General features: G+C 42.1%; 1 protein-coding gene across 14 annotated transcripts in view; it reads left to right on the top strand.

Annotated features, from left to right (window-relative positions):
* adgrg6 (adhesion G protein-coupled receptor G6) overlaps positions 1–5,677 on the top strand; it is a 115,108-nt gene extending 109,431 nt beyond the window's left edge. For all 14 annotated transcript variants that reach the window (XM_041975451.1, XM_041975452.1, XM_041975448.1 and 11 more), the window contains one exon: positions 327–5,677. In XM_041975451.1, coding sequence (XP_041831385.1) covers positions 327–538 — 212 coding nt within the window. In that variant the 3' untranslated portion in view covers positions 539–5,677. The remainder of the gene's footprint in view (positions 1–326) is intronic.
* Positions 5,678–12,491: the final 6,814 nt, after the last annotated feature.

Genomic DNA, 12,491 nt, shown 5'->3' with positions numbered 1-12,491 from the left:
GTGGGTGGTGCCCAACATCACTGCACATCCCTGCTCATATACACATAAGATGAGTGAACAACAGAACATTGTGTTCCTCTGGGACGTTCTGACCTCATTCACATTCCTCTGCTTTCGTTACTTCTCAGTAAGTTGTTTTAAAATATGCTGAGCTTATGTAACTATAATTTAAACCCCATCATGTTTCTCTTGCTGTCAAGCGACATACCATCTTAATTAAAAGTGTAATAAAGCCTCTGTCAGAGTTTTAAACGTGTAATAAAACTAATACTTAATCAGTGAGAGTTCATGGTGAAGTCCTAACGCTGACGTGCTTCTGTCTGCAGATAAATGTTACTCCATCCAGACCGGCCCCAAGTGCATCTCCTCCTGCTCTTCCTCCTCGGACGTGGAGCCGTGCTCGTCTTCCTCCTCGTCCTCCATCCTCCCCGTCAGCCAGATGATCGACAAGGTGAAAGGTTACTGCTCCACACGCACCGACAACTTCTACAAGAACATCATCATGTCCGACAGCTTCGCCAACTGCACCAGGTTGTAGGCCAGCGGAGCCTCGAGCTCCAGGACAAAGCGCTCGCTTTGGTCCACAAACGTTCGAATCCCAACTTCACGAGGCTTCGAAAAGAGGAAGAAGGGAATCACTGATGAGTTGCTCCACACCCACGTCGTCCTCACATCTTTGCTGTCCAATGAATTCTTTGGTTATGATCTTCCTCGTTCTGTTTCTTTGGAGAGAAGCTCGGAAGCTTCTGGCCTGGATCCTGCTCTGGAACATTTACTTTCCCATCCAGCTTCTCAGCGCCACCTCTGCAGGAAACATGACATTTTACCACGTTTAACTGTGGATTCTGTTTGCAGATGTCAGCACTGCGTCTTGTTTTTACTGTTTTAGTCTGAGACGCAGCAGAAGTTTTTTATTTCATGAAGGGACGGCACAACAAACACCTCAAGTTTGAGTTCAATCCTTAAAACAAAAAATCTACACAAAACTGATTCTTAAAATTTATGTGAAAAGTATTTAAATATCTAACGATTTTGGCCATTTTAAATGTAATAAAGCCAATAACATAACTTATGCAATATGATTTTGGAGCCAATAATGTAAAAATTGATCATGTTTTTTATTGTTTGTTGTTGCATTTTTGAAGAATTCTTTCAAAATGCCATAACTTTCTTTATAAGACTTTATTCCTAAAAAAATACACAATTCTTTTGCCGTTTTTGTGGCATTTTAAAATAGTCCAAATTATTACATTATTGGTTTCTACAACTGCGATGGCAACCAGGTGTACCTGTCCAGGTGTACCTGCCTCCCACCTGGTAATTGCTGGGATAGGCTCCAGCTTCCCCGCGACCCTGAATTGGACGAAGTGGTCCAGAAAATAAATAAATAAATCAACGAACAAATGGTTTCTACACATACTTTGTGCCTCTTCACAGCTGATGTGTATTTAATGCTGCAGGACCTTTTCAGTCAGTTACTGGTTCTGTTTAGTCAGATTCACCAAGTCTTTTTGCCTCCTGCACCCCACAGTGAAGTTCAGTCTGAACCAAAACAGTCTTGTTTATTCAGAATGACTGAGATACACGTCAACATTCACCTGAAGTCAGCTCCACAGCTCGTATTTAAATATTACCAACGACATGCAGATCAAGCCTGCAGAGCATCTGGATGCTAACACAGCTAGCACAAACACAGACACTCATTCTGAAGAGTTTTTCCAACCGCTCCCTCAGCTAAGACGAGATCAACTTGAGGTGTTCTCTGTGGCTGATCCCAGAATTTCCTGCAGCTTCATTTTCTGACAGGAGCTACAGCAGCTGAGAGCTCTGCGCGCTGCAGACGGACAACCAGATGCTTCCTGATGTGCTCAGCTCTCCGCCGCCGTTGGAGAGCATTGTTCTGCTCAATGCAGCGGTTATAGTGTGCAGTAAGAAATGTGTACATTGCTCCATGTAATCCAGTAACGAAAACCTGGCCCTCCTGGAATCTGCTCTAACGGCAGCAGCAGAACCAGAGACTGAGGGTCACCGGTTAGGCCACACATGTTCATAAAAGCCAAGCGTCTCCGCCATGATAAGGTGTGTTTAAGAGCTGCAGGGTGGTCAGAGACGCTGATGCCATTCTACTGTATCATAACAAAACAGAGTCGCCGACCTGGCCACCAGACCCTATATGAGGAAATGAGGAGGGAGGGGAGAAGGATAAACACAAGGTGGAGAGAACAGTCTGGTTGGGAATGTCAGCTGTAATGTTGTCCTCGTTGTCCTTTTTTAATACTGTGATGTTAAAACAGACCATGTGTGCATGTTTGTGTGTGTGTGTGGAGCCATATCCTCTGTAAATATTGATCTATCTGTTCTTTAGTGTAACTGTGTGCAGATGCTGTTGTTGGGTGCAGGAGGGGTCACGTAGGCCCAAGCGTTGTGTAACTCCCTCATTTGTGGAGGCTCGCGGTCTGCTGCCCGGCTGCTCCGGGACAAAAAACATGGCAACAAAGCGAGCAGAAACCGTGATGATAAAACTACGAACACACAGGCCGGTCGATCATGGAGCTCTCTGATTTAAATCCATTAAAGACGAGTTGGTCTGGCAGCATCCAGGCTCGTCAGCTCGTTTCTCAGATTCTAAACTTTCACATGTCCAGAAATTATCTTTAATGTTCTTTCACAGCGATTCCATCTGCATGTCATAAGTTTTTTTATTTTCATCATTTATGCTTCAAAATGGATTTTTGTTCATGGAAAATTGGTCGTTTTGCATTTTACTCAGCAGCTGTTGAGATGTTATCGGTCAGAGAGCTAAAGGGTCAGTCCGCCCAGATCACGACACAAGTGGCTAATTTTGCCGTTATTACAAACAGATCCGGCTCACAACGGGCATTTCAGTTCACTCAAACCTGAGGGCCACAGAAAAACAGTCACTTTTCATGTGAAAAACCATCCAGGTTCCTCTGTGAGGTGGAAAAGGCCCAAAGCAGCTGGGATTTAATGAGGCTGTTTGGTGCTTTTGTTTTTCTCAGTTCTCTCTTTCTTTGACACGAAGCCTAAAATCCACTTTGAGAGAAACGACAGTTTCTCACAGAAAACATTACTAGTGACAGATTTGCTGTTTTCCTTCATTAATTCAGCTGCAACTTGCCTGTTTTCATGTGTGATTGTACTGTGGATGCCATGAAAATTTCCCGTTCCAGTCTGAAACTGACCTTCTGGTTCAGCTGAGGTTGAAGTTGAAGTGTGCAGTTCATCCGTTTTGGGCACGTTGCTTCAAAAGCATTAGTTCATTTGAGTAAAAACAAGGCTGTAAAACTTGTTTCAGTACATATTTGGTGAAAAGATTGTGTTAGTTACTTATGAAACGTTCTTTATCTGCAAGTAAAAACGATTCTTAAATCATTATTTCATGATTTAAAGACCTTTCAGGACAGTAAATTAAAGCGTTACCTGGTCAGCTGCAGAGATATCTGTTAATATTTAATAAAGAAAAGATGGGATTTAACTTCTTTTAAGCTCTTCTGTTTTAGCTTTAAGTTGAGGAGTACTTTCTGTGCGAAGGAAGCAGCTTTGGCTGTTAAACGGTATTTTAGTGGTGGATGTTTGAACCCTACATCGCTTCGATTCATCTTCTGGTTTGAACTTTCTGAGGCCATAAAAGAAAATCTTGTAATTTATGATGCTTTGGATCATTTTATGGTGATGATTTATCACCACCTTGAAATAACAAGAGAAATTCCCTTAGAAGTGCTAAGTGGAAAAACTGATCGCTGCAGTCCAGCGTGGGTTTGTGGCATCATTTAAATGAAGATTCTGTTGCAGGGAGGAGGAGATGCCCATGAGATGCCTTTTCCTGCTGTTTGTTTCACCTGAATCTGGTTTCATTGGTTGCTTTGCAGCAGCAGCTAATGTCCCGATAGGCTCCCCTGGTTCACCTGAGTTGAGCGGTGAAACTTGGAGGAGGAAAACAGAGACCTGTTTGACATCTTTTAGACACTCGGGTTTGGAGTTCAGCCTCTGGATCTTCCCCCAGCAGCTGCTGGTGGGCCGGGCCTCCATCATGGAGCTGGCGCCAGCGGTGCTGAAGTGTGTGGTCAGCACACTCTGTACCCACCGTTAGGCACCCGGACCCACCTTCCTCTTTTCTTTTGCCCAGATGTTGTAGTCGCCCCACAGCAACAAACCCCCAGAGATGCTGAGAGAAGAGGTGAGGCCTCTTTGGCATAACTTGTTTTGTTACTGAGTTCAGCTGGAGGGTGGAAACACATCCTCTGTTTTCTGTGGTGTGTTAACGGTGCAGAGCTGGATGGGGGATAAAGGAAGATTAAAGCTCCAGGAGATTATTTGGCTGCTTGTATGTCTGTCATCAAACATGTTGGCCTTGGAGCCGTCGTCCTGGTTCTAGCTGTCAATTTTAACCACGTTAAACAACATCAACTCCAGAAACGTGGATCTCTGGATGCCGTTTTCCAGTTATCCTGCTCAGGACTGTTGAGGTTTAAGAGGCGAAGAAGCTCTCCTGTGGCGGCGGGAAGTGATGTGTCCAGCAGAGCCAAGTTTTTCTCCCAACCAGACCGTTCCTTTTCAAACCTTCTCCACTGGTTAAATTCAGCCGACCAAACTGGCTTTACTAGTGGAACAGACCAAACTGATCCACTCACAGCGTCTCCAAACCAAAATAATCCAACAAACACAATTTCTGCTCAGCAGCTTTAAGAAAATGTATTTTGAACCTCTTTTATTCCATTTTTCCTTACTAAATGTGTTCCATCTTTTTCCAGGTTAGCGAATTTTCTTTAAAAGCTGCTCATTGTACTTTGGATCTTGTAAAGAAGGAAACGCTTCATTAATCTGAATCTCTTACTCAAATAATGAATCTTCAACCTTAGTCTTCATCTTAAAGTTCAGAGGAACAAAATTTACTGCTGTACTTGTTTTTGTGGGTTTAACGGAGAATTGATGCCTAAATTATTATTTTCTGAGTCTTTATAGTAAATGTGTTCTTTTCCTGACAGCCGACCCAATAATATTAAGGAAAGAAAGGAAAAGGAAGCACAGATTTCCTCCCGAAAACCTTGAATGAGAAATGGTGGAAAATGAAAACTATGAAGCTTTACTTGCAGATTAAAAGTTTAGAAACGAGGACGTCTGAGAATTTGTTCTCCAGCTTCTCATTTTTAACTGTAGTTGATGACTTTCTCCTAATTTTGGCACATTTCTGACCCTTTTTCTCTGCCTGTCGAGCAGCTCGGTGCAGAAACCTGCTCAGATATTTCAACACAAATCACCTCAAATAAACTTGATTTCTGTGTGTTTCTGGTCTGGAGGTTGGATGCAGGCTGAGGTCGGACTCAGTAAAACCTGGACTCTCACACTGACAGCAACGCCGCTCGGTTACTCGGACTGGAGGAAAAAACTGTGATGATGATGCATTTATAACCGTTTCATCCGAGCTGAACTGTTTCATCTCTAATCACTTCTGTTTCCTCCCACATCTTCTGTGTACAGTTGTCTTAATTTAAATATTTTTAGTGCCTGTAAACTGTTTAGTTGGTGAATATTTCCGAGCTTTGTATTTGTATTATCGTGGTTCCTGCACCCTTTTCTGTGATGTTTGAAGGTTTTTCAGTGATGTTATTTGCTTCACTCTCAACAATAAAGGGAATAAAGTTGTGAAATGTTCAGAGTTTGGTTTGAACTTTGATGTTGTGCAGCTAAAACAAGCAGCAGCATGTTTGATTGTTGTGGCGAGTGTGGATTTTCAAAGAATCCAAAAACACAAGAAGCAATAATCCCCTGGTTCCTAAACTCTGCAGCTCCTTTTCATCAGTGTCAAGCCCCCCATCTCAATGCCACGTGGACCGAACACCTGCAACGAAACTTATGAAGACATGCAACACGAAATAGTTTTGTTTGGCAGAAAAATTGTTTTTAGTTTATTGGCTGCTACTTCATTTATTTGAAGCCATATCAGGAGGGAAGTATGAATTCCTCGGCTTTTTGATGAGACGGACGCTGCTTTAGTGAAACGACTCTGTTACTCATGAGAGTTTGAGTAGTTTATTTCTGAGGTAATCAACATGATGAGACGTCTGCAAGTGGAGTTGTAACATGTCTGTTTTCATGTCAGATGCTGATATTTTGACACGTGGTCTCTCTTTTTTTTCTCTTTTTTGTTGTTGATTAATCATCACTGACCCTTTGATAATGTCACAAATTTGTCCATGTTTGACTAGTAGAGCAAAAACTCTACATTTTATTTGCTGTTTCTGGATCTTCTTGCTGAATTTGTGCAGTAAAGCTATTTTTAAATAAGAACGATTTTTTTGTTTGCTTTCACAAGCGTGTGACGACCTGCACCATGCCGGCCGCCATCGTTTTTCTAAAACAGGAAATTCTTGCCAGAACTGAAGTAAACCATCAAAATAGCTCCGTTCTGTGGAGTTTACCAGCCCTGCTGCCACCTTCAGAAACGGAGGAGAAGCTGCAACACGACGCCGGCCCTGCCGTACGCAAACGCCGCTCGGGTTTCAGGGTTCCTCTGGCAACACCCGGAAGAGGCTCTGCTGACACCTGCGTTTGCTGCCATTTTTACTTGGACTGAGGTAAACTGACTGGGACATTGCTGTGGAAAAAGGTATTTTTCTGCTTCGTTTTCTTCAGCTCTGAGTGAAATGACCACTAGTTTGAGGGCCTTTTGGGCCAAGAGACACAAATCCGGCCTGCAGCGTTTTATTTTTAAATTTTAAATAGCGTGCCTGCTTTATTTTGATAAATTGGTTTTATGTAGGTGAAACTTTAACACCAACAGAGACAGTTATTGTGTAAAATCCTTTATTTTGTAAGGTTAAAAACACTGGTTATTTGTTGAATTATAATTTTACACCGATGTAACCATCAAAACCAACAAAAGGGCTATTTTATCTATTTTATTCACAACTATTTTTTTAAATTAAAATGGGAACTTTACTCATTTTTAAACAAGGGTTCCTGTTGTGCTTTTGAGTAAAAGGTGCCATTCATTGAGTTATTTACTGTACTTTTGGTAATTATCTTAATCCCGGTATTAAGTTTAAAGGTGCTTTAGTTACCCCAACATTTAATGAATATATATAGAAATTCACATATGAACGAAAGTATACTTGAAATGACCTGAGTGCCCATCCTCTTAGGAGAGGGTAGAAAGGGCTACAATTAGATTCAGTCAGTGTAACTATCTTCTAATTAACTCTGACTGATTTTAGCGTCTACAATCAACCAAACTTTACTTTCAAAGACCTAAGTTCTTTATAATCTGTCATTGAGAAATATTTGCTGAACTTACTCTGGAGTTTGGCTTAAAGTGGCAAGCCACGACAAAGACTAAACCTTTTGGTGGATGCTCCTTTTATACCCAATTGTGACGCCCTCACCTGCCACCAGTTAATCTGTGGAATGGAGAGATTTCTGTCCAGAACACCTACTGCAATTTCTAAAAACTTTAGTCATTAACTCTTTAACAACTTCTAATTTGTGGGTTGCTGCATTAAATCCCACTTTGGTTTCTATTTCTAAGTCTAAGTCTGTTTCTGAAGTCAGAACTCATTTTGTTGTACTGTGTAAGTTAAAAGCTCAAACCATTTTAAAAAATACTAGATTGAAATTTTTGTTCCATTACAAATAAATTTCCTAGCTTTTCCGGTAATGAGCTTTGCACCTCATCTTTTCCTCTTCAGCCAATGAAAACAAGCATGCGGTCAGACCACTAATACGAAATATTTGTTGCTGTTCAACCGGCCAGGAGTCAAAGCGGAGAAAGCAAAATAACTCCCACATTTCTTCTCATACAGTGCATGGTGATGAGGTGGTTAACACAGACATGGAATACGGAGCGGAGGATGCTCAGGTTTCATTGTTTTCATTCTCTTGACTGCTGCAATTGATTGTAATGCCACAGAATGTGGATTAAAGTGTGTGGTTTGGAGGCAGCAGGGCAGCTCTGAACAGTTGGTTTCTGTGGTTTCAGGATTTTCAGGCAGAAAACAGTGGAAGCTGAACAGGTCCACATCAGTGTGGTGACTCAGCCAGATGACCTTATCAACTCTGAGCTCCATCTCTCAGGCTGAAAAACATCCATTTTAAATGGAAGATTTTTATGGTGGTGAACTTTATAAGAACCATCTAGAAGAACAGGGAAGCATGCAGTTGAATTAAATCAACTATGTGGGTGAGTCCAGTGGGTTGGCTTTTAACCAGATTAAACTATTAATAACAATTCCTATATTTACAATAAGTTAGTAAATGTTGTGGTTGAGAATTCAGTTGAAATTTGTTTACATAGCAAACAGCACCTGTTGACCAAAGTGCTTCACAGATAAAAACTGATAAAATAACAATAAGACGACCAAAAAAATAAAGAAATAAAATAAAATAGAATAAAATAACAGTGAAAGTACCAAGTAACAAGCCAAGGTATACCCCACTATTTCAGCTCGTGTTGAAGGCCAGGGAAAAGAGATGCGATTTCAATCTGGACTTAAATTGACCTACAGACAGAGAGGATCTGAGAGACAGAGGAAGACTGTTCCATAGTCTGGGTGCTGCCACAGAAAAGGCTTTTCCCCCTCTGGTCTTTAGCCTGGCCTTAGGAACAATAATGAGAGCTGCTCAGCTGACCTCAAGGCTCTGGGGGGAGTATGGGGCTGCGACAGGCTACTTAGATAAGGTGGGCCCAGGCAGTTTAACCGCGTAAAAACATAAAAAAGAAAAAACTTGAATTTTACCCGAAAGGCAATGGGAAGCCAGTGGAGGATGTGTACAAGGGTGATAGATTCACATGTTTTTGTTCTTGTCAGCAGACGGGCTGCAGCATTTTGAACACTCTGTAAGCGTTGCAGGGAGCTCTGGTCCAAACCGACTTACAGAGAATTACAGTAGTCCAGACTCCTGCAAGAGTCCTCAGCTGGAAGAAACTGGCCTTAATGATGGCACTAATGTGTTTATCAAATTTAAACAGAGGGTCAGGCAGTAAGAGGATAGAGGACTAAACACACTGTGAAGTCCTTATAGGGGGTTACTTCGTCCGAGCACCAGAATCTCAGTTTTCTTTTTATTTAGATACATGAAGTTCGATCTCAACCATGGACCTCGCTGAGACAATCCTGGAGAGTAATAACTGTTGAGTGGCTGTCATTAATGCTTACAGGCAGATAAATCTGTTTGTCATTAGCAAAGCAGTGGAAGAGGACGTGCTTTTTAAAAAAAGAACCCAGGGGAAGCATATACAACACAAAGAGAACAGGTGCTAATATAGAGCCCTGGGGCACCCCATAATTCAGAGGAGACATAGAGGAGTATTGTCCTAAAACTATAGAAAAAAAAACTCCTATTAGTGAGATAAGACCGAAATCCGCTAAGTGCTGAACCCTTTATGCCTACAAGAGTCTCCAGGCGGGTCACAAGGATGCTGTGATCCACAGTGTTGAAAGCTGCAGATAAGTCTAAAAGCAGAGGAACTGCTGAGTTCCCTGCTTCAAATGTTAAAAGAAGATCATTAAAAACTTTTAAAAGAGCCGTTTCAGGACTGTGACGCAATTTGAAACCAGACTGAAACTTTGCACCAATGTCATTAAGATCGAAGTAAGCCTGCAGTTGGACAAAGCCAGCCGTAGCGATGGCTCTGAAGTTAGACAGCACATTTGGATCAAGGTTGCTCTTTTTGATGAGCGGCTGGACTACAGCACGTTTAAGAGAAGTAGGAAAACAGACATGAAAGAAGCATTTACCACTTTCAGAATACATGGACCAATGCGATCAAAGCACCTTTAAACAAACTACTTGGAACAATGTCAAATGAACAGGAAGGCTTTACCTGTTTAACAATTTTAGTCAGTTCATTTAAACACACAGGCTTAAAACATTCAAGCACAACATGACAAGCTAGAGGAGCCGCTGGGTCCACGAGAGGCAGAGGAGGAAGTCTGAGTTGAGAAATTTTGTCTCCGAAAAATATCAGGAAGTCTTCACAGAGCAGGAGAAATACAAGTATGTCTCATATATCAGAGCCAGTGATGCTGGCATTGGGCTCTGTCGTTGCTTCATGAAGCACTGAACCCCATTCTGATGCCTGACATACAGTCATCTTCGAGCTGCATATGGCTGCTGTGGCCATTTAAAACAATGGAGAAATTGAAGGATTTATTGGGCAGAAATTCTGGCTTTCCAGCCTGCAAGTAAACATTAATCTGAGTCAGTGAAAATGTTGACTGTATATATATATATATATATATATATATATATAATCGTAGTTTAAAGTTAGTTGAAGAATGAGCCTGCATTAGCTCAGTATGCAGTTTCATGGATGAAATTAAATGAAGTGGGTTGACAAGCTTAAAGAAAAATGATAGAATTAGCTGCAGTATTTTCATGGTGTGGATGTTTTGACTACTTTTTTAAATCCTTGATGTGTGGTCATTACATGTTGGATTCTTCCAGTCTACATATTATGAGCCACTGACTGAGGCTGAATGGAAAACTTGTCTGTGGATGCGGTGGTGGACGTTTGGCTACTAATCAGGGGTTTAAAGCCATTCTTCACCATGTTTCATAGTTTCCTTCAGTGAGACATTTAACCTCAAGCTACTTCAATAAATATAAAGTTAGGTTCAAGTTTCCTACATTTTTCTTCATATAAAGTTAATATCAAACCCGAGTTGTCCTCAGTTGTGTAGTCACTGGAGCAAGCACATGTTGAGTTGCTGTGTACTTTAGTTCAACATTAAATTTAGTCTTGAGAATTCCACTTACCATTTTTAGGTCCGCACCATGCCCCCCCTCTCCGACAACCACCCGGGCATGGGCCAGCACCCACCCCGATGTTCCAGCTGCACACCCCAAGAACCAGGGCGCCATCTACCCCCCTCACCCACCCTCCACCCACTCCAGCCTTCACTCCATATGACCCCTCACTCAAACACTTCCACGCACTGTACCCATAAACACTCACTATCACACAACCACATCACACATAACCCCCCCCCCCCGTCACATCCCACCCAGATACGACCGGGCATCCCCCAGGCAATCCATGTCCCGGCTCCCAGGACAACCACCTCCCCCTGCCAGCCCCATTGCCCTCACCCTCCCCACTCAAGACTGTTTGAAAACGTTAATATGTTTAAAGCCAGACATACACATTCCTTTAAAAAGACACTGAAACACTGGCAGTCTCTTTTATTTTACTGAGGGCTTCCCTCTACAAAGAGTCCAAAAGTTTAACCTTTCCATTTACAAACATCTCTATAAATTTTATTCATTTTTTTTCTTTTTTATAAATGGCAATTCATAAACAAACCCCTGACATGAGAAGCATATTTCTTGCCGAGTCAGCACATCTGTCAGAATGTATTTGTGTCACTCAGGCTGACAGACGAGCTGTTTCACTCCTTATATCACATTACTGCGGTCTGGCAACAACAGCCTGAAACTCCCTCATCTATCATCCCATGAAGACCATAATACGATGTGGAAACCCATTAACATGACTGAATTCCCCTTCGCGCCACCGCAGCTGTGATAGATGCACGCACAGCCAGGTCGGCTGCAGAAAAAATGTCAGACCTCCAAGTGTTGGGACACGTTTCATAGGTGCAATGATCGAACTAGACTCTGAATCCAAATCCACATGTCTCTATCTGTTTCAATACACCCACTTCTGGCCAGATTCCAGCTTCCACCTGCAGTCCAGTTGTGCATTAAGCTTCTGGTACTTAGTGCTACCCTGATGTTGGATGCCACATCTGTCTCAACCACCGTCCTCTCTGCATAGCATCAGCACCACCTTCGCTCATGTGCAGCAGCTGCTTGTCTGGACTAACCGTTGGATAGCGCAGTTGGCAGAGCATCAGTCTCCCATGTGGGAAACCAGTCTTCAAATCCCCCAACGGCCGATTACTAACACCTTCCTGTTGGTCCTTAAGACTCTTATCACTATTGCCTAACCACTGTAAGTCACTGCGGATAAAAGAGTCAGCTGAATGACTATAATGTAATGGATGCGCCTAAAAGACTGAACCTACAACCTGTGTTCAGGTTGTGAATCCAGAGGTGCTTCCACACCTGTCAATCAGCAGCTTCTGTATTTAACATCCTCTCATACTTTTATTCAGGCCTGAACATCAGCAGCATCTTTAGGTGTACGAATAAATCAGAAAAATCTGTTTATATTCCCATCACTTCTTCCTGTAACAGTGTATAGACAGAATGTCACCACATAAAAATGGAAGCAAACTGTTTTTTCTGGCATTTATTTTAGTCCTGCATTTGCACAATGTTCCTCACTGGGCTGTTTATGGAGCCTGAAAATGTGTCTGGAAGAAGCCGGCTGATGTTTAAACCGCTGGAAGGGCCTTCATCTCCATTAAGATGCCGCTCAAAGACTTCTTTTCTTTTCTTACAGGAGGATGAAGAGTTGCATCTTCTTTTTTATGACTTCATATAAACATATATATATATGTATATAT

This window comes from Melanotaenia boesemani, chromosome 22 (genome assembly GCF_017639745.1).
Source record: "Melanotaenia boesemani isolate fMelBoe1 chromosome 22, fMelBoe1.pri, whole genome shotgun sequence".
In the NCBI taxonomy this organism is placed as follows: Eukaryota; Metazoa; Chordata; class Actinopteri; order Atheriniformes; family Melanotaeniidae; genus Melanotaenia; species Melanotaenia boesemani.
This window is presented reverse-complemented; position numbering and strand designations above follow the sequence as displayed.